General features: G+C 36.0%; 2 protein-coding genes across 3 annotated transcripts; both read left to right on the forward strand.

The window, feature by feature from the left end:
* The first annotated feature begins 591 nt into the window (after nucleotides 1-591).
* Nucleotides 592-13944, forward strand: LOC113659896 (cAMP-dependent protein kinase type II-beta regulatory subunit). Its single transcript, XM_027172966.2, has 11 exons — nucleotides 592-1286; nucleotides 3018-3053; nucleotides 7335-7387; nucleotides 7558-7641; nucleotides 9385-9491; nucleotides 9586-9739; nucleotides 10468-10569; nucleotides 10649-10723; nucleotides 10845-10913; nucleotides 12009-12144; nucleotides 12258-13944. The coding sequence occupies exons 1-11, from the start codon at nucleotides 1025-1027 to the stop codon at nucleotides 12389-12391; spliced, it is 1212 nt and encodes a 403-aa protein (XP_027028767.1). The 5' UTR covers nucleotides 592-1024; the 3' UTR covers nucleotides 12392-13944.
* Nucleotides 13945-14221: 277 nt separating this feature from the next.
* hbp1 (HMG-box transcription factor 1) lies at nucleotides 14222-19046 on the forward strand. 2 transcript variants are annotated; one of them, XM_027173567.2, is made up of 11 exons: nucleotides 14222-14359; nucleotides 15585-15759; nucleotides 15956-16169; nucleotides 16502-16625; nucleotides 16790-16901; nucleotides 17364-17479; nucleotides 17621-17777; nucleotides 17901-18045; nucleotides 18149-18436; nucleotides 18657-18798; nucleotides 18953-19046. In XM_027173567.2, exons 1-11 carry the CDS (start codon nucleotides 14345-14347, stop codon nucleotides 18968-18970), a joined length of 1506 nt encoding a protein of 501 aa, XP_027029368.1. In that variant the 5' UTR covers nucleotides 14222-14344; the 3' UTR covers nucleotides 18971-19046. The 2 variants fall into 2 exon arrangements, with proteins under 2 accessions (XP_027029368.1, XP_047675712.1); XM_047819756.1 differs by lacking the exon at nucleotides 14222-14359 and adding an exon at nucleotides 14719-14830.
* Nucleotides 19047-22974: the final 3928 nt, after the last annotated feature.

Here is a 22974-nt window from a genome sequence, read left to right on the forward strand (position 1 = left end):
TCAGGTTAGGTGTTTGTGTGGACTCTGTGTCTTCTCTGGTTCCGTGGAGCTCCCAGAAACATGCCTGCAGATGCAGTTCCTAAGATAAACTAATTTTGAAAGTGACAATGTGTCAGTGTGCATGGTGTACAAAAGAATATTTGAAATATGTCCTTGTGTGAATGTGTACTAAAAGTTTGTATTTATCTTTAATAACCTATAATGGATGACTCGTGGACAATTATACTCCAAGCAGGACCTGTTCAATGGATTTTCAAATTATAGCAATTTTTAATGATTATATTTAAAGTGTAGTAGATGTAATATAATGTAGCTTGCTTGGGAAAGGCAACATGTACTTGCTTTAGGTTTTATTCATCTTTTCAGTTAATTAACAAATATATATGCTTATGAGAAGAAACCACATCAATGTATTCACACACACTCTCTCTCTCTCTCTCTCTCACACACACACACACACACACACACACACACACACACACACACACACACACACACACTCACACACACTATTTACTCATTTTCACTAAAGAAAACCCCTAGTCGAACGTGCAGCAGCATCAGTGTCATAAATCAGACCATAATATAATGGTGGTATCTGTCAGGCCGCACTGTACTCAGCAGATACGTCTGTGTTTTTGTGTGTGCGCGCGCGTGTGTCCACTTCACTCCCGCGCTGCTGCAGTCTCGCGCACGCAATCTCTACCCGACCGGTTGCCATAGTTACCCGGGTCACATGCGCGGCTTTCCCGTGGCCAGCGTAAAGAAGAAGAAAAAAGAGGATGCTCTCTGCCATTTTAATGAGGACGAATTAGATAAAGGAACGCCATCGAAAACAAATGGAAATAGGCGCCATATGGGACTGTGAGAGGAGGTCCATCGCTCGTTCTGTCGACATTATTACAGGTTCGTCGGTCGTCGGTTCCGTTGATTTCAGCTGACGCGAGCGCACACGGACGGAGCTTCATCACACAAACCCCTGCCTGCATTTTGCACGTCTTCCTCTGGAGCCCTGCTATCAGGAATGAGTATAGAAATCCCCGAGGGCTTGACGGAGCTTTTACAGAGCTTTACGGTGGAGGTGTTGAGGAATCAGCCGCGGGATCTTTTGGAGTTCGCCTTGCAGTATTTCACCCAGCTGAAGGAGAACGAAGCGCGGGCGGCCGCTTTCGGCAATGAGCAGCATCCGGCTGTGCGCGCAGGCAAAGCCGTTAACTTCATCGAGGAGGCCATGCAGATCGACTCAGAGAACGGAGACGACGAGGATGACGATGAGGAATTCGTAGGTAACAGAACGGGTTACCTAAAATATCCTCCTTTCCACCGCATCATAACGTATCTAGATGGCTTTTACGCGTTGCAGTGCGCTTTTTGGCAATATCACTGTGATCTGTGAACGCACAGTGCGTGGTGTGGCTCAAACGCTTCTCATCCTAAACACTGGACAATAACACATGTATGTGACTTGCAGGCTGTCATCAATTGACATGTATCCAAATCTTACACGTAGGATTCCGCTTGTATTTTATTATTCGCTGAATGGAACGAAAGTGTGTCTGAGAATGCGTAAAAATAAAATAGTGCCTATGGGGGCGTGATGCTATTTTGACACGCTGTATAGAACGTTAGGAAGATATACGGAATTTGCTCGCAGTCTTTAAGATGGATAAATAGAGTACAAATGTGCATGCATGTACAAGAATACTGAGATGAAGGTCTACTGATCTAAACAGCAGCAACCTGCAACATCACAAGCCTCCATCTACTGAGCCTATAAAGCAGGGTTGCCAGGTCTGTATTTTATAAAGGTACCTCAAACGCCAATCAAAATCAGCAAAATACAGAATTGCAAAGTCTGCCCTACCTATAATTTGTACATTATGAAGTACATTGTATAATACTGTAGTTAACAGCATTAAAACGTGCACCTCTGTAGCCTGATATTTTATATATTACACAAAAACGCCTATGAGAAAGAAAGAGTAGCTTTGTTTACTATAATAATCATACCTTATTTCCCTTGCTACATTTTTACCTGTTAATTCTCAACACTTTAATAATAATGGCAGGACATTCTAGACATGCAAATCTCAGATTTCTTTACAATCCAACACAATTTTGATTCTTACGGCAATGGTTTGATATTTGATGCTACGACAGAATATGCTATGATATGATGTGATTCAATTTATTAATCTCCATTTAGTATTTTCCCAGATTTATGGAGTAGGCCTAAAGTTATTTCATGAATGATGATGTACAAAATGACAATTTTAAAAGTATAATTATGGGAAAAATGGCATTACTAGCCTATATTTTTTTTTAAAATTCATCTACCTAACAGGCCTGCAGAAGATTAATGTCACGTAGTATATGCAAAGGCACAAACTCCAGTGCACAAATGTAAAAATTAACTTGAAGCAGTTCAAAAGTAGCCCCTATCTGGTGGAGGCCTGTGGACCTGGCAACACTACTATAAAGAGCTTTGGACCTTTCATGAATAAGACTCTGCTTTAATGAAGCCTGAGAAGGAAAAGCTATTTTGCATGTGTGATAGACACTAACCCAAAGCAGCTGCTTTCTGTGTCTCTCTGTGCACACCCACACTCTTCAAAGCATTTGTCAAAACACAAAACTATCCTCCAGGTTTTATAACCATGTATGTCTATTTGTGTGGGTCATTTTAGGATAACTAGAATAAGTCTATATGTAGCTCATCTGAGGAAATGTTTCAATCACTTCAATATAAAGGTAGCTGAATGGCATTGCTGGCTGACCATGCTAATGTAATTTTCATGAGAGGATGATTCTATCTCTGCTTAGAGCTTTTTATTGCCAATGCCGATGCTTTATTATTTCTCTGAATATGAATGCCAATTATCCAAGTATCAGCTTCAAAGCAGTCAGAATCCATGTTTGAACGTATTCTGGTATAAATGATTTAAACATGAGCCATGTTTCTTAGAGTTTTATAAAATTTTCTTGCTGACATGAACATTATTGTCTTTTCCTCACAGCACCTGTCATAAACAGATTCATAAGGCGACCTTCCGGTAAGTACTACAAGTTTCTGTAAAGGCACTAACATTCACGATCATGATCTAAGATACTGTAGTTAGCAGACAAGGTAGCACTGAGGGCACTGTGAAAAGTTGTCCAAAAAAAAAGCTGTTTACACATTTTTAACTTTTTGGTCAATTTATTAATTCTGTTGGGTGGTGAATGGTGGTGCGGTGGGGAATGGTGGTGCAGTGGGCAGGGTTGCAACTTTAAGGTCCTTGGTTCAATCCTGAACCCGGGTTAGATTTTCCAATTTCATGTTCTCACTGTGTCTTTGTGGGTTGTCACTAGCCTGTGGACCTATCCTAAGCATTTCAGTAGTAGGAATGGTTGCAATAATTGTCCTAAGCTGTGAAGAAATGTGTGAATGTGTGTATAGTTTGCCGTGATTCATTTAGTGTGTTCCTGCCTCCTGCCCAGTGATTCTGGGATAGGCTCAGGATCCAACAAATCCCTGTGGAAAAAGCGGTTATTGAAAACGTATGCATTAATGAAAAGTAAAAATGTATCTGATATTAAAAGTTATTATAAATATGTTTTAGAAACATTAAGTTTATGTTCACCCACTTCACAAGGTGCAGTCATATCATCAGAAGTACACCACATGTGGCCAGTGATAACAGTAATGATCTCAAAAGTAAGTCTGTTACGTGATATGGCTGTTTAATGCAGGACTAGTAAGGTATCATGTAACTTCTGTGTCTATTTAGAACACATTATAGACGTTGTCAAATCAGGTAGCTCTATATTAATTCAATTCTATTTATAAAGTATATTTATAAAGTATCTGTGGACTGTTTAAAGCATGTGACAAATGAGGTAAGCGGCCAATGAAAATGGAAACTAGTTACTAAACAACTACTTTAGCATTATCTTAACAAGGTTAAGAGCTATTGTGGCTAAGAATAGTTTCATATTATTTTGTCATCTTACTCTTTATCCGTACGTCATTTACACAAAAAGCACCAAGTGAAAGTTCTTATGCTAAGCTATAGTGGACTTTTGATATTGATAGCTTAAATGTCAGTTCGGTTCTGTTTAAAAGCTTAAGGGGTCAGAGCTGTTGAACATGTAACTCTTAGCTGATAGCCAGCTGCAAACAAGCCTTAATAAAGGTACACAAAATGCATGTTATGTAAAGATATAATATTAGATTTAATGAATAGACAACAGGCAATTCTGAACTCACTGAAGTCACAAAGCTCTCTAACCCTGACAGCACTCGGTGTGCATTTTTAACCAAGGCTTGATTTATTCAATCTCTTTGAGGACTTCAGCAGATTCGGAAGTGGAAGCTTGAGGCTTGATGTCAGCACACGTCACTAGAGTCCGAACAGACTGCCTAGGAAGTGCTGTGAAGGGTGCTAGAGAAGGGTGACTGTTATTACAGACAGTGATGGAATGAAATAAACCAGCAAGGGAAAGGGTGTGTTTAAAGGATTTGTTCTCAGAGTCAACTATTACAGTACATGCAAGGACAGCAGTCTTGTGTCTGACCTTGAACATTAGGAAAAACTAAATAGAAAAAACTATTAAAAAAGGACAGGGTAAAACGAAATGTTCAGAGCTCATTTGAAACCTTTTTTTGTTATATGTTTATTACTTATGTAAATATGTCCAAGCCATTTGCTCTGAGATATTTTTTAAAGGCACATACATTAATTAATTTATGTAAGCCATGCTCATGCACATGCATTGTGTAATGCTTGTCTGGGTAAATTGATGTGCATGTAGTTTCATTGACCTTTAATGTACACTCAATAAGTTCACAAAGAATGAGAAAGTACTTCTCACTAACAAAGTCTAATTGTTCCACAGAATCATGAACTGTTACATATCTCTGTGTATTCCTACTCTCATCTACTACTCTATGAGCTATGCATCATTTATAGAAGAAACGGGTGAGAAACAACATGAGTAAATTTAAAAATGTCCTAAATGCTTGTTTGCAGTAGAAGAAAGATATGTATTAAAACATTTACTGTAATATACTGAATTTTAAATGATGAAAAAAAATGGAATGAACAGTCACTACTGGCTGCATTCACTATCTCCCACAAAAGAGTGATTTATTTAAGATTGATTTTCACCCCAATTGGATTATGAGTTGCTGTTGCTGAACAAAAACAACTAATTTAACTATCACTTAATTTTGCTTGATTCGTCTTAGCTTTAGGAGAGCACACTGTGTACTTAGACACCTTATGGTTAACATTTTATACTAAATAGCAATTTATCCTAGGATTTATTCTGTTGCAGTCCAAATGTTAAAGTAGTTCACTAATTCAGAATACAGCTGAGCTACAGTTCACAAACACCTGTAAATATATAAATGTAATTATTTTAAAATATAAATGTCATTTTAAAATTTTAATCTCAAGCTAGAATAGTGATCTCAATTTGAAGTCAAGAAGTTGTTAATAATAATAATAATAATAATAATAATAATAATAATAATAATAATATCCCCAAATACCCCCGATAATATCCCTTCTCTTAGCCTACAAAATCAAAACATGATACACATATAGACTATACACAGTATTATTATAATTTACATTATATTATTATAGGTTTGGTTCAGTAGCTGTGAATTAACATTATACATTAAAACATGAAACAAATGTTCGAACAATTTTGGATAGTTGTATCTGGAAACCAAAAACTGCAGATAAGTCAGACCATGACACATTACTTAAAATTTGACGCTGGCCCGGTGTCATCAGACAGACATAGGAGGATAATTTTAGGAGAATACAATTTTTTAAAAATAAATGTTATACCATTATATCATTTAATTAGTATAGCTGGAAATGTAATGATATTAATTGAATGAGTTAAAAAAAAACACAATATGACTAGAAAGGTTTTACACTATCTTTATTTGCTCTTTTATTTTACATAGAAAGTGTGACAGTAAAAAGAACCATTTTGCATTTAGACAAATAATCATGAGAAGCCTACAAATGAAGATGAATTTAAATGAATTTAAATACATAGAACATACCATTTTAACTTACTATACACAGTTTACTGCACAGTTAACTGTGTGCTATAACAAAAACTAGAATTTAAACTAAAGTGAGCAATAACCTAATAGTGTATACTAATTTTCAAAACTATAGTTTTAAGTTTTGATTTCTCAGTTTGCTTTGTTTTGTGCTGAGCATTAGTACTCTTTTTTCCATGCTAAATTCTCTGTAAGTCAAGGGCTTGTCTGAATCACAAGATATTACTGCATTTACGAATAAAAATTGTTCTTTTACTGAGAGTAACAAGCAAAATATGCTGGTGCTGAAACTATGTATTGAAATATCTGGAATTATGGAGCACAGTGATCCTTCATGATGAAGTCAAATAATCCTGATAAGATAAAATGATTGCGATTAGAGGATTATGGAATAACTGTGACAGACACCCCCCCCACACACACACACACACACACACACACACACTACACATGATCTGCAATGCGTTTTATGCTACAAGGCTCATCAGTGTTGCAGGAAGAGAGTCTTATTGTGAAACATTTAGCTAACACATAATACCATTAATCTACAGAGTTTCTAGGATAAATGCAGTGTGGTCTGGAATAAATTATTGAAAGCTAGAAATACATTAGTGTGTGGTTTTGGATAAAGAAGTTTTTAAAAGTAGCCTAAATGCTACTGAATGAGTGACAGTCTCAACTCTTGAGGTATCGAACTGATGTGAACATCTGTTTTGAGGCAGATTGTTAACCAAACAAATGATCAGTGTACACAAGATCCATAACTCTTAATCGACTGATTTCTGCGGTTAAACACATTCAACCATGCCTGAGTGTAATGTAGGTTTGGTTTGGAGCTCATATTCAGGCCATGGGAGGGATATCGATCCAGACAGTGTATGCTCCTGTCATGCTCTTTGCTGGTAATAATAGTAGGAACACCGGGGGCGTGTGGCAGGGGAGAGCAAATGGGCCTCTCATCTCAACACAGCACGCATAATAGAGGAAAGAGGGAGACAAAGGACAGACAAAAAAGAAAATGAGTCTCATGATACAGAAAAGAACAAAGGGTTCAGACTTGTTCAATATTTTGAGAGCACACTGGTGAGCATGATGAACTTAGGTGGTCATTTGCAATCTGTCTCAACAAACAGATGGCTTGAGTGATTTTTATTTTCCACTCTCGGATATGCTCACTTTAACCACCACAATGACTGAAGGCCATACCATTGTGTAGACAGTAAGCTCATAAATGTCCTTCTTACTTTTGTTTTTCCAAACCCAGTGTGTGCAGAGGCCTTCAACCCAGATGAGGATGATGAAGACAAGGAGCCCAGGGTGAGAGATTGATGTTTGATGTGAAACTGTAACATTGCTATGATGCTGTGGCTGGAAATCAGGGAGACTTGAAACCAAGCTCTGTTCCTTTCGTTGGTATCATTTACTGTACATTTTTGTAAAAGGTCAAAAAAATTGTTTTTTTCTGAATGTTCTTGCTGTCACTCCAGGTGACTTACCCAAAAACAGATGAACAGAGACAAAGACTACAGGAGGCCTGCAATGACATACTCCTTTTTAAAAATCTTGACCAGGTAAAGACATTAATAGATTGTTCACTTTTTGCTTTGCATCCTGCCACCTTATTATCATGTTCTCAAATGTATATCATTACATGTAGGTTGAGGTGTTCAAATGTCCACTAGAGATCAGTCATAAAGCTGGCTTGGTAATACCCCAGTTCACATTTTATGCTGACTAATTGAAAAGCTCTGTGATACAAGGAATGGATTAAAAAGAATTTAAAAACTGCATGGCCTAAAAAGAAAATCAGCATTTCAGTTTAAAGAGTGTGGGGGAGGATTTACTAATGTTATCAGCTTTGTAGTTGGAAACTGCTTGCTGGCAGCAGCAATGGCTCAGCAGGACGTTAAATACTTTGGTGATTCTGCACTAATGCGCAGTAAACAGCAAACAAAAAAATAAGTACAATTTCTATATAATCTTTTTGCAAATCTCTCATCTATGGCAATATTTTCACTGTTATGCTGCAGTTTAAACTTTTAGTGGTAGGGTAGTGAAGACTTACAGTAGTGTCTAAGGTTCTGGGTTACTAATAAAAAAAAAAATTGAGGGTTCAAGCCCAAGCTTTTTTAATTACCGTCACCATTAGTATAATTTGTAATTTGGGTAACATTATTTACACATATTTAGTTAAATTTCTATGTCAAAATTAGTTCAAGGATAAAAAAATGCCCCTTTTTAAATATTTAGGTAGCATTAATAAATATACATAACTAATGTTAACTATGTACTCATGTAAACTTCTACAAACATTTATAGATTTTATTATTCATTACTGAATTCATAATATTCTCTATTAACCATGACAGACATTGAGTGTGATTCATGTCTATTGGCACGTCCCCTCTTTTTTTGGCGAGAAGCAGACTGCACTTTTGCTGTATTTTTGAGTGATAATTTGTTCTAATATAGTCTGGTGTTAAATACCAGCACTTCTACATCAAATGTGTAAAGATCTGACAGATCTTTGGAACAGATCTTTGTACTGCTGGGATAATCATAGTAAACAGCACTGGGCACTGTGGCAGTGTAATATCGTGTAAAGACATTTAATTCATTTCAACTGGATAGTCTAATATGTCAGTTTTATTACACAGAGATATAGAACATGTTGGCTTGTAATTGTATGTGCAGCCATCTCATGTAAATCATCAGGTGTGATGATTGCTTTGAATGGCCAAATAAAATGAGGCAGCTTCACAAGACCATGTGCTGTATTGTTCATATGCCTACCATATTACAAGATGATTGCAGGATGATAATGCTACTCATAGACCTCTAAAATTATTCACAGTGTGGTTTCAAGTACACCAGGATTGAATGATTACACATTCCACTACAAAACTTTCAGTACTTGCATTATAAGAATTCATGGTGTTGTGGAGGTGATTCCTTATTAGGTGCCTTATATTATTATGCTGTTACATGTTTCCATGTTAGGGCTGTAACTATTGTACAGTATTCTGAGCTGGAATTATATAAGATACTGAATTTGTGTTCGGATTTTTCATTATGATCCACAAATAGACTGTATTTTATACTGTAAACGTGTGTAGTTTTGACTGAAACATCATGATTTATTCATGTGAACACAGGAGACAGCTTCAGAGTTTAGAAGCTTCTAGTTTAGAAGTTTTTAGTTTCGAATTTTCTAGTCAAGAGTTAAAGAGGCTCGCGTTAGAAGCTTGATTGTCAAGAAATCTAGCATCATGTTAGTATATATTGTGTTTGCCCTTATTATTATTTGTTTGCAGGAGCAAATGTCTCAAGTTCTGGATGCCATGTTTGAGAAGACAGTTTCTACTGGGGAACACATCATTGATCAAGATGATGATGGAGACAACTTCTATGTCATTGAAAGGTAGGGATCAAATGATTTCTGTTTCATGAGAAACATATGATTATATAATTTTCTCAATCGTATATTAATTTGCTTTATTTCTTTATTCATTGAGAGGGACTTTTGACATCCTTTTGAAGTCAGAGGGCACCACAAGAACAGTGGGCTCGTATGACAACCGTGGGAGTTTCGGGGAGCTGGCGCTGATGTATAACACCCCGCGTGCTGCCACCATTGTTGCTACCTCACCTGGTGCCCTTTGGTGCCTAGTAAGTCACCCTTAGATTTGAAAGGGTTTGTTTTGATTTCTTTAACAAAAAAATGCATCACCATCTGTTAACAGTGAATAAAATGATTATGATTCCATCGTAATTTTAATTATTAATATTGGTAATTTATTACTAATATTGAAATATTTAGTAGTGAATTGATAATAATGTTATCATGCAGATTCCAAATTATACATTTTGTTTTTGGTAAAAAAGTACAACATGCTGTTTTGTGCCACTTGTAGCTCCTTCTTCGGTTTTGATGATATACCAAAGACCCAGATTCAAATGAGAACACTAAAATCACAGGGCTCTGTATTACAGGGTGCATACTGTATATCCAGGTTACCTAAAGCATTGGTTTTCAAAGTGGAATTAAGATATATAGTCAGAGGTTCTTTGTTTAAAATAAAATCCTCTCAAGTTAATATTTATTAGCTAGGAGTTCTAATTATTTGCCTGTTTGAGAGATTACTTGAATTTAATTTGACCAAATTTTATAACTATAAATAATGTCAACTTGGACCTAATGGGTAATGTTGGAGGAATTTCAGAACTAAAATGCTCCATGGCAGCAATTCAGAAAGCCTAATAATATAAAACATCCTCCCAGGTTCCCAGGCTAAAAAGTTTACCTAAAGAAATTTACTTTATAAGGTGACAGAAAATAAATGTTTTACTTTTAATTTAATATTTATTTTCCTCATTTTAAATGTTTGTGATTACAGGATCGATTGACATTCAGACGGATCATTGTAAAAAATAACGCCAAGAAGAGGAGAATGTATGAAGCTTTCATTGAGACCCTTCCACTGCTCACATCTTTGGAGGTCTGTACCAGTTCCTTTTCCTACAGAATGTTTATGAACAACAATACAGAAACACTTTTAACTGTTTATTTCCTTTCAGGTCTCAGAGCGAATGAAGGTGGTGGATGTATTATCATCCAGAGTGTACAACAACGGAGAGCAGATCATTGCACAAGTTAGCTTTATTCTCATGACCTCCAAATTTAGAAAGGATTGTGATACTGTACTGATGCAGAATGACACAGAAGATCGCAACTTATTATGAAATCCAGTAATTAGTTTTTTTTTCTCCCTAGGGTGACATGGCAGACTGTTTCTACATTGTAGAGTCAGGTGAGGTTAGAATCACCATGAAGAGGAACCGGGTAAGTTTTTAGTGTTTAATCTTATCTCTATAATCTGATTCTGGCTATTTTTGTTCACCAGTTAACAAATGAATTACTGATAAATAATTTTATCTAGTGTGTTTTATGTGAGAAATAATGCGAATTCAGAAGTACATTATGCAAAAAGATTGTCATGCTCCATATTTTAGAGATTGATTTGCATTTTTATTTAACAGAAAGTCTTATGAAGAGACTTAGGATAGTAGGATGCAAACATGAATTAAAGTGTAATGGCATGTCTGAACATGCCAACTTTGGATTATCTTACTCATCATGAAATGTTCCAGCACTGCTATAAAATCAGGATTGCATAATCACTAAACATGATAACAGGTGAAGAGAAAATATGCTTACTGAAAAAGAATACAGCTTTGTGTTAGGTATATAGATGCGCCTAATGGAGCCTGTTGATTAACTGAGTCAGGAGTGTTAAATCTTGTAATTTAAGTTAAAAATTTAAAATATTCTACTACAAATTCTGAACATACTGATCAGCTATAAACACCTGGCTAAAATTAACAGCAGATCATTTAAGACTTGTATGTTATGATGTGGGGCCTCCATGGATCAGACTTGTTTGTCCAGCACATCTCACAGAAGATTGATCAGAATGAGATCTAAAGAATTTAAAGGACAATAGAGGTCAATATTTTTTGTCATGTTTCTCATAGTGTGTCAAGCCAGATTATCCTGCTAACATTATTTTTTGACACTATCAAGTTGTTTTGTAGTGTATGTTCTTTTCATACCCATTTAAACTCAGAAATATGCAATATTTGTGTTCCCCTGCAATTTTGGAACATGCATATTTTTTAACAAGTCTGGTGCTACATAAAGACACAGAACTAAATAAGACAACACAACTAAGGGCTAAAAAGTAAAAATGAACATATCACATAAAGTGTGCAAGATAAATTACAAAACACAAAGAGACAGATACATAAAACAAGATTGTCTACATCTACATCTATATGTAGAGGTTTGTAAGTGGCCCAGTACAATACACTGTAAGATAAAATGATGGTAAGGAAATTTTCATGTGTAGACAATTGTTATTGTGGTGTCTGTTGTCAGTTGAAAACAGATTCCGAGTTTGAGGAGGTGGACATCGCCACATGCACTAGAGGGCAGTACTTTGGAGAATTAGCCCTTGTTACAAACAAGCCAAGGGCTGCTTCTGCATACGCCGTGGACAATGTCAAGTGCTTAGGTAAAACAACTGCCCTTTTTAAATATGTATAGACTGAGCTAGAAACCAATAGACAATATGTTATAGTATAATGAATGTAGTATTCTCACTTTTTTTTGGATGCTTTTTTACAGTAATGGATGTCCAGGCATTTGAGAGGTTACTGGGACCGTGCATGGACATCATGAAACGCAACATCGCAAACTATGAAGAGCAGTTGGTCACCCTTTTTGGGAGTCAGATGGAGATAGAAGAACCAAGTGTATAAAATAAAAAACAAACAAACAAACAAACAAACAAAAACGCTTCAATGCAACATAATGAAAAGAGAAAATAATGGTGAGTACAGGTCACTCACCATTGGTCATATGATCCTAACTTTTGAACTTCAAAGTTATTGTTTTGCATCACAAAGTGAAGCTCTGGTGTGTCAGTGATAGTGAATTTTACATATAGGAGAAACTTAAAAGGTTATGTTATGTAAGGTTTGAAAGGTTTAATTTTTTGTTAGTGTTTTGTTATATTTGGAATAAACTGTTTATGCAGCTATTTAGTAATGTCATTATCGCCACTGCTGTTTTATTTATTTATTATTATTTTTATTATTGTTTTTGTTTTTGTGATTGTTTTTTTTTCTTTTGAGTTTTTTTTTTTAGTTTAGGCTTTGACAGAAGAAAGAAGTTGAAATCTCCTGTCATGTATTCGTCATGCATTTCAAAATCTTGTTTATGAATCCTGTACATTACAAAAGGCAATGTTCTTAACGCATCTTATTTATAATATCCCAATACGTCTTGATTAATTATCTTTACAAAATGAGCAAACACAAACACAAATACTGTGTGAGTCTATAAGGATGACACAAACCAAAACCCAGTAATGTGTATTTAAAACAGGATGTATGACATTCATATATAAACTTGTAATGGTTTGATTACAGGAAAGGGAACCATAAGTGTGTATGCATTTTGCTGTCAGAATCATGGAAAAAGTAAAACTGCACACTAATTTATGCTGTAAACAGTAGTTTAGAATTTTAGCTCCCTCATGAAGAAGAAGAGTCCATGTCGTAACCCACTGTCTCGAAGGTAACGTATTTATTGTACATATATATTGTTTTAAGATTTATTTAATAATCCCCAGTGTTTCAGAGTGGAATAAGACATTTAATGTTTGTAAGATAGCATTCTGTTTCCAATTATTTCTACAGTGTTTATGCTTTTGTTAAAAATAATAGTAATAATAATAATAAATATTATTTATTAATAAATATTATTATTATCATCAAATAAGGTATGGCATACTTATTTATTTTACTCAGATATGCTCATTTGCCTTTAAAAAAGTTTTACTTCTGAACTGCAATATGTGTCCCCAGTTGTAGTCCTGTTGTCCATTATTACATCCATTACAGTATTATAGTGTCTTTGTTCCACTGGCAAGTAAACACTTTTTGAATTTTCCTTCCAATAACGTTGATGAGAATTATTAATGTTTTCATAACATTGTTGCACCATGACACTGTGTGAGAGTCTACAGCTTCTGTCTCTGAGTAGCCCGCCTCAACCGTCTGCTTTCATTGTAGGATTTTCTGTTCTTTGTTTTATACCTTTTAATACACTCATTAAATACTTTAAATGCTGACCTGTGTTTATATTTATATCATTTATCTGAATGATCATGTTCAAAAGTAGCTCTTTGCATTATTGCTCTCTATTTAATGACATTCATGTAGAAAGGTCTACTCTTAATGCCAGAGGCACTAGTACTATTGTGTGTTATTTCATTTTCCATTAAAATAAAATACAATTTTGTATTAAATTTTAGTAATGTCTACCCTTTTTTTTTGCATGTCATTCATCAAACTGTACAAAACACATAATCTCAAGTATTAGTTTATTTTAACTGCAGATTAAGAACAAACTTTGACAAAGTTACAGCTGACTGTTTATACTGATGCAAACAAAGGCGAAAACAAAAGAGAAAACTGGGGAAAATACATTCACACAGCCAATGAAGTGCACTATTAAATGTAACGGGCATGAAAATCTTACCAATGAACATAACAATAACAAAGCAAGTCACGCCTTCTGCAATGCACCCACAGCCGTCCAATCAGGCTTCGAATACATTATATTGACATACGAGTTGACCAATAAGCGAGCAGTTCTAAAAGTAATCGGTCCACCCTCCTCAAAGAGAACGCTAGAGAGACTCGGTAATGGCGACAGGTCTGGTAAGTGGAAACTTAGACAACGATTAACAAAGAGACCAAAACGTTCATTTTGACCTGTCGAAACGGCCCCATGTGGCGTTTTTATTAAACGATGGTCATTTCTCTGACGATCAGAAAGGTTGTCATTCAGCGTTTCGTTTTAAACACGCGATGTTCTGGAACGATAGATTTTCTTTTCTGTTTTTTTTTTTCTCACGTCACGTCGCTTGTTGTTTAGCTTTGTGGCTAAAGTAACCTGCTAGCCGTCTCAGGCGCTTCAGTAACGTCTTTAACCGACTAGTTTGAATCTCCTGGACGTCCTATAGCTAGCTGTCGTGCTCGGTTTAATCCCACGGTACACACACGACCGAAAATTAAACGTTCCTTCATTCATTTGCGGGACTCCGAAAGGCTCCGAGCGCTGTGTCTCAACTTGTTGACATTCTTTTGTTTACAGTTCATTGAGAAGTAAAGAGACTTCCAGACAGCTCAGTGAGCGCAGTATTTAACTCTGATATCGTTTCTCTTTATTCGTGTGAGATGTTTGACTTTTAGTTCAGAGTGTTGTGTTGTTGTTATTATTGTATTATATTATATTAATCACGAATAGGTTTAAAATTACTTTCTGAGAAGTAGCTCTTCTTAAATATCCATTATGTTTACAAACGAGACTGTTTTTATTTGTTTTTTGTTTTTAAACCGATATTTGTGTACGTTTAAATGACCGTATTCGAAATTAAATCTCTCGTTCTGTGTCGAATGTTGTTACGCAGTTGTGAATGAATGAGCTCAGACGCGCATGCGCCAACTTTCCCAGCGTTTATAAACAAGGTTGCGTGCAAGATGGTCACGTGACCAGACTCGAAGTCCCCCCAAACAAAACAAAGCTGTTACATTTCCTTAATCAAACGTGTCACTTTTTTGGCTCAGTTTTTTTTTTTTTAGCTTTTATTTTAGAATTCGTATCGATATTTCAATTATTCGCTGTGTATTACGTTCATTCGAGGTTAGGCAGCATGGAAGCTCTTGTTAACGTTCTGTGTTTGACAGTAAAAATGGTATAAAAGTAAAAGGATGAACAAATACAAGTGTTGGTTTAATAAATAGTTAACTGTTTTGGTGGAGTAAGTTTGTGAATTCATTTAAAAGTATACAAAATAATAAAACAGGTGCATAAGAGTTCTTTGAGAATTATTATACTATTATAACATATCCATTTTTTGTGCTTCACACCAAATATATTCAGCCTGCCCATGTGACAAGGTGTAATATGGTGTGGGAGGTAAAGACAGTCCCTAAAAAAGTCCAGGAAACCGAGACAGTTTGCTCCAGCATGGATGAGGCCTTTGACCTGCTCAAGTGTAATGAGGACCTGCCATCTTCACCAGGCTGCCCCTCTACTGAAGGCCCTATAGAATATGGTGATTCAATAATTTACTTATTTTCTTAGTCTTTTTGTTTTTTCAGTCAGTCTGTTTATGTGAATGTATTTATTAATTGGCCATAAACGCATGCGTACAGTAAAACCTCATGTTCTTCAAAAGCAGTGCAGCTGAACATGTAATTGCAGTGCTATTTATACACTGTATATGGTCCGTCTTTGTACCCCTTTAACAGATGACTTGCCAGAGTTACAGGAAGTGCAGGATGACCAGTCATCCCCAGCAGTGTTTCAAGTGACCCCGGGTGTGTCACATAAAGAGAGGCCTGAGCAAGGTTGGAGCCTGCAGTCAGAGAGTGCTAGCATCTCTCACACAAACTGGCTCACAGAGTTAGCCAACATTGCCACCAGTCCCCAAAGTCCTTTACTGCAGAGTGCACCTCACCCCAGGTCAGCAACATGCAGGAAATTCATTGGAGAATGACTTATAATTAATGATATGGACATTTATGTAAACTCTTTAAGTAAAAATATATTTGGACCTCATTTATTAAATAAAAATGACAAAAATGGAAAAACATTAATGATTTTTTTTTTCAAAATAATACACAGGTACAGTATTCAGTACCTTCTACTTGAAATTATTATTTATTATACTGTATGCTTCTGCAAGTTTGTAGTTTTTCTGTAAAAAATCAGTGATAAAGATGTAAATAATCAGTGATAAAGATGTAAATAATCATGGTTCGTTTTCCATTCATGAACATATTCTTTGCTTGCAGGTCCTCGCCTGTGCACATCTTTGCCCACAGTAACAGTTTACATTCCTACGCTCGTCCTCCGTTGGCCTCCAGCAGTGCACCCAGTCCTGCTCGTAGCCACATGAGGGAGCGCCGCCGCACAAGGGTACAGTATTTAGCAGTAGATTAGAATTGAATAATTAGAACATATATGCACATGGCTATGGGTTATGTGCATTTTTTTTTACGATTTCAGTTACATGCAGTTACATTACACTCAAATAAGCCTATTGTATAAGGTGAACAATGCAATTTCTGACCTTGTTTTAGGCTAGCAGTGAGTCTGAGTCTGGGGTATTCTCTGTGTCTTCACTGTCTGATGATGATGACATGGGATGGTCCCATTCTTGGCCCTCCACCATCTGGCACTGCTTTCTGAAAGGTAAAGGCCATAATTACACAAACACACATTGTGAGATAGTTACATAGCCTTTTTGAGCTCAGGTTACAGACTAGAGATCACAAAGGAAAACCAGAATGCCTTTGTAATAAATTTACAAAAAATCTAGAAAACCCAGCTGACCTTAGTGATTTTTTGAATGTGTTTGCTAAAGATCAGCCATTTTATGAATGAGCGATTGAGGTTGAGGCTGAATTAGCACCCTCTTCTGTTAGATCTGTGCCTCTACAACATAAAAAGAACAAAACAAGAACATGGTTCAAGGGAGGGGCGCAGGCACTGTTGAGTTGTTGTTTTTTTCCCCCCACTCTCTTGGGGATTTTGGGGCATAAGTCACAGGGCTAGTCTGAATTGTATTTACTTTTTCCCCACAGCAAAACTGACAAGGAAACACAAATCATTTAATCATATTAAGTTTGTTTTGTTTATTTTTTTTTTCTACAGGCACACGCCTCCGTTTTCACAAAGGGCCAAATGTGGAGTGGCAGGACGTAGAGGACGTGGCTGAGTATGAGGATGAGTCTGATGATGATGGAGGCTTGCACCTAAGTCCCATTAAAGTAATTTAAGTTTTATATGCATTATAAAGTCTTCCTACATGTCATTTTGGTGTGCTGTGATAACAGAGAAGCTAATGACAAGAATTGAGGCAGTTTAGTTGAATATTGTGTTGACCTTGACCTCTGGATTTTACTTTGCAGAAATATGGATGTGAGGGGTTAAAACTCGTGGCCCTGGAGGAGACCGTGTCATTTGGTCAATCGGTTCTGAAATTAACCTTTGACCCTGGTTCTCAAGAGGCTGGGCTTCTAACTACTGAGTGCCAATTGGATCATCCATTTTATGTAAAAAATAAAGGTAAGTCTTCATACTAGCTGTTCCAACATTTTTATTAAATAAAGCCTGAATCTGAATGCGCATCCTGTTTATAATATCGATGACTAAACAACCTAATTGCTCATATAAATGTGTACGATATAGGTTGGTCCTCCTTTTATCCAAGCCTTACTGTGGTGCAGCATGGTATTCCCTGCTATGAAATGCAGATTGGGGACTTGTGTCTACCTCCAGGACACCGCGATACCATCAACTGTGATGACTCGACTGTTTTTGACACCTTCAGGAGGTAAACACTGTCATTGCTAGTTTACTAAATGTACCTTGGTTGAATGTTAATAGGCGCTCTGTGTAGATGCTCCTAAGGCCTGAAGTTATACTTCTCCTTACAGTTATGACTTCACCCCTCTGGACTCATCTGCTGTGTATGTGCTGAGCAGTATGGCACGCCAGCGGAGAGCCTCCCAGTCAAGCGGAGGTACTGTGAGTCCTGACTGTGACAAGCTGGAGCGTTCTGGCTCTTCACATCACTCACCTAGTAGCAAATCACAACGTAGCCACTCGTCAGGGGGAAGTGGATCCACACCCACAAAATGCAAACGGCCAATGAACGCCTTCATGCTCTTTGCTAAGAAGTACCGAGTAGAGTACACACAGATGTATCCTGGGAAAGATAACAGGTAAGTGATAACAGTAGTAAAGTATACATTTGTCAAACATAGATCAAATAGATCAGATTGACTTTTAATGCTTATTTTGAGAAATAATAATATAGTAATTAACTGAAAAATACAGCACTCTACCTAAATAGTGTCACATGTTTTGCAAACATTATTTGATTTACAGTCAAAAATACATATGCTGCAATATTAATAAAAAAATGATTCGTCTTTACCCCAGAGCAATTAGTGTGATTCTTGGTGATAAGTGGAAGAAAATGAAGAATGAGGAGAGAAGGATGTACACCATGGAGGCTAAAGCACTGGCTGAGGAGCAAAAACGCCTCAACCCAGATTGTTGGAAACGCAAGAGAACCAACTCGGTAAAGTTCCGTTTTCATATAGACAATTCTTAGAGTGTGTACAAAGTTAGCATTTATTTATCTATTAATTTAGGTTTTGAATCACTTAACCACAATGGTAAATGGCCAGTTCACATTTCTGCTTTGTCTTAGCTCTCTTTTTTTGTTCTTTTAGGGTTCTCAGCAGAACTAGCCATGAGACAAGCCTGGGAGTGATTATCTATGCCATCTGTTCACCTGTAGATGTGAGGAGAATTAACTGTGATGATTAAAAACCTAGGAACTGTCATTGCAGATGTTATAAATATATATACACACATACACACACACACACACACACACATTCGGGGGCCATTTTTGCTATGACAGTGTGCACTTGGGCTGGCATGGACTCCACGTGTTTGTGTAAAAGTGATCTATGTTGGATATTAATTCAAGTTTATGAGAGTCATCTGAAAACATGATTGATTAGAAAAGCCTCTTCATGAGGAGCATGTGATCTTCTGTACAAAGCAGTTAACATGTCAATCATTACAAATTTGCTTACATTTTAAATAGTGACCTGGAAATAGTGCATAATCTGGAAAATCAAATAATTCAAGCTATAGAACATTTAGACATTTAAAAATTCTAAAAGCTTCTGTTAAATTTTTAGTGTGCTCTCAGATTCCCTGCAGAGTGTGTGTGTGTGTGTGTGTATATGTATGTATGTGTGTGTGTATGTATGTATATATGTGTATATATACACGTGTGTATATATATATATACGTATATATATATATATATATATATATATATATATATATATATATATATATATATATATATATATATATATATATATATATATATACGTGTATATATATATGTGTATATATACACGTGTGTATATATATATATACGTATATACGTGTATATATACGTATATATATATACATATATATAATATTATGAAGCATATTATCTATTAAACTAACTGCATATATTTTTCTTATTCTTTCAAAAATTATGAAAATGCCTTATTCTTCCAAAGTAAGAAAATGCTCACTTGTATGTTCAGGTAATTTTGTATTTCTATGCTTGAAAGGTGAGACCCTGTGGTGCTATTTTAGTGAGAGCAAAGGAGCAGTATAAATAGCAGGAAAAAAAAAGTATATTTTTAAATGTAAAAAGAGAAATTTTAAATGCTAGTCAGCTTGGTTTTGCAGTTGTTCATATGAGTTATATTTGTATAACTCGAGAATATTGCACAGACTCATTGTATTGCAAATGGACAAATGTTGAATTTCATGTTCACCAGTGAACTGGGAATGGTTGTATTCTGACATCAAGACACCAGCCTAGACCATAAACTGTGTATGGGAGCACGAGCGGTGTGCGTTTGGGTGTTTATACAGTACACCCCCCAAGCAGCCATATTACAGTGCATAACATGCTTCTACACACAAACACACACACACATTTACTTGATCACAAATGAACACATACATACATACATCACACACACATTCACTCTCACATACAGCACTTCAGGGCCATGCCTTCACTGTAAGTGTTTTGTTTTTGCACTTTACATACATAAACTTGTACAACCATTAAATGTATACAAACTGATATATTGTGTATAAAATTCTATATATACTTTACTCACAATCATGGCCAAACTGTATAGTTTATTTTCTCTTTGCAGGGCTGCCATCACATTAAAGAAAAAGATTTGTTCATAATGTACAGGTCCATTTTACCATTCTTGCACAAAATATTCTTGTATCATATTATAAATAAAATTAAAAAAATATTGTAAACTCACTTGCTTTGGTTTGCTCGAATTTCTTACCATTTATTAAATGTTAGACTTTTAAAGACTGTAAGTATATATCTTGAATTAAATACTTTATTTTGTTTAAAGACAAAATGTAATGGCCCCAGAAATGTAATGGCTCCTGTATACAAAATACTGCGATTATAGATCTTTTTTTATTATTATAGTATCATTCATAAAATGAATTCATGTCCTGCACAAATAAGGCTAAAGATATAAACATACATAAGCAGTTAAAAACACCATTAAGTAGTAAATAACATTTTAGACCATGAACATTTGTTCATTTGCCAGAAAATGGACAGAATCTACACTGCCTCTATGTGTATCTCCAAGCGTGTTAGACATTAGGAGGTAATGAAGTCTCAGTGAAGCAGGTGTTACAAAATATTAATGGCGAGGATGCTTATCAGATTGAAACCAGCAGTTTGTAGAATATATTTCGTCACTTTAAAAAAAAAAAAAAGAAACATTTGACCCAGAAATATCATTTATTGTGTTCATTCTCCGTCTACATTTTTAGGATCACCTGTACTGTATATCTGCTTATTTTGCCATTTACCAGTCAGCGAAATCATGTAACAGCAACACAGTGCATTAAATCTTGCAGATATAAGTCAAGAGCTTCATTAAATGTTCACATCAAACATCAGAATGATGAGAATCTGTGATCTCTGTGACTCAACTATGGTTGTTTGTTCCAAAGGGACTGGTGTGAGTATTTCAGTATCTGCTAATATATTGGGATTTCGCACACAGCAATAAATGCTAGAATGTTTCTAGCAATGTCTTTACACAGAATGTCCTTTATCTGCATGATTCTTTTGCATTGCACTTAAGCATGACTTGCTGCTAACTGCATGAATGTGCAGGTGTACAAGTGTTTCTAATAGAGTGGACAGCGAGTGTAAATTATTCTCATTAAATATTCATTTCTGAGAATTTTCTGAACAAGGAATTGCAATAATATTTAATGATAGTATAATATAATAATAATAAAAAGGCAGGGGAAAATCCTTTGTCTCTTACATGACCGATACTTGAATATGTAAAAAAGAGTTTCAACTAATGCTTTAATACTGATGAATCCTGCTTTATCAAAGCTACATCTACACTATTATTCATTCCTCAGCGTTTTATAAAAAGGATAAAAGTATAAAATAAAGTATAAAATTATTAAAGTTTACCATTAAATTAATATGTAACCCTTACATTTATCCCTAATGACCAAGCCTGGGGTATCAGAGCAAGGAAAAAACTCCCTGAGATGATATGAGGAAGAAACCTTGAGGAAGGAACCAGGCTCAGAAGGGAACCCATCCTCCTTTGGGTGACACTGGACAGTAAAAAAAATGGAAATAATATAAAGTAATTTCCTTTCTTCCTGCCATGTCTTCAAATCTCAGCAACACTAGATTCCCACTAGACAGGAGGTGTGCTTAGTTGTGCTTCATGTCTGGTCACTGCAGGTGATGTCAGTGGCTTTTTGATCTGTTGTTCAGAGGTAGCACAGCGGTTGTCAGTCACATTTCCATGGCAGCAGTTTCCACAGAAACTTCTGCACATCAAAACAATAGAGAATCTAATTAATGTGGTAACGCTCTAGAGAATGATGGGCCTCCTGTTGTGTCAAGTACCCTTTGAAGGCTTTAATTAAATCTTTACCTTACCATAGAGCTCCCTCTATAGAACAAGAAGTACACCAATTAATATGTAAGTAAATAAAGGAAGGGAATGATTCAATAACAGGGCTTTCATTCAATATCAGCAGGTTGCTTTGATTTTCATGATATATAGCAGTCATGTGGAGACAACCACACCCTCATATCCATATACAAGGATTAATTGCAGGAGTCTGTAGACACATACACCCTGATCGAATCTGAGTGCTAGACTACCAAGAAATTCTAAATACATGACAGACATTAATGATCGTGCTGTCAGGGATAAATTTCAAATTGTGATCTAGTACTCCAGACTGACACACTTTTTCTGTTGTGCATTTCTAAAAAAAGACCTCCAGAGGGCTCTATAACAGCACATTCCCTAAACAAGTTGGTCAGGTTTGGACTAACAAATCTCAAATCGTTTGAGAATCCGCTTTTGTCTTTACTGCTCTGAAACTAATTTATACTAGAATTTGTAATGCAGTGCAAGAAGCATGTGACCTGAATCATGTAAAAGCTTGCCATGAAGAAGCTGAAAGTCATGATCTTTCCCTTCACATGATGGACCCCTCATTCTTTCATGATAGACAGATCATGCGGCCAGTGTAGAATTACCTTGTAAACCAAAGATTGTCACCAGCATTGTGCTCACTGTCTCAGCATTGACCGTGTTAAGGATGTGGTCTCTGGCTTGAACATCACCTGTAC

This window comes from Tachysurus fulvidraco, chromosome 10 (assembly GCF_022655615.1).
Source record: "Tachysurus fulvidraco isolate hzauxx_2018 chromosome 10, HZAU_PFXX_2.0, whole genome shotgun sequence".
Taxonomy (NCBI): Eukaryota; Metazoa; Chordata; class Actinopteri; order Siluriformes; family Bagridae; genus Tachysurus; species Tachysurus fulvidraco.

What these genes read in the sequence shown, in the direction of transcription:
- LOC113659896 (XM_027172966.2), top strand. Translation starts at nt 1,025, where the DNA reads ATGAGTATAGAAATCCCCGAGGGCTTGACGGAGCTTTTACAGAGCTTT. An exon ending in GAGAGCAGATCATTGCACAA is followed by an intron (nt 10,724 to 10,844) that starts GTTAGCTTTATT and finishes TTTTCTCCCTAG; the next exon opens with GGTGACATGGCAGACTGTTT. An exon ending in TCACCATGAAGAGGAACCGG is followed by an intron (nt 10,914 to 12,008) that starts GTAAGTTTTTAG and finishes GTCTGTTGTCAG; the next exon opens with TTGAAAACAGATTCCGAGTT.
- hbp1 (XM_027173567.2), top strand. An exon ending in GGGAGCGCCGCCGCACAAGG is followed by an intron (nt 16,626 to 16,789) that starts GTACAGTATTTA and finishes ACCTTGTTTTAG; the next exon opens with GCTAGCAGTGAGTCTGAGTC. An exon ending in TGCACCTAAGTCCCATTAAA is followed by an intron (nt 17,480 to 17,620) that starts GTAATTTAAGTT and finishes TTTACTTTGCAG; the next exon opens with AAATATGGATGTGAGGGGTT.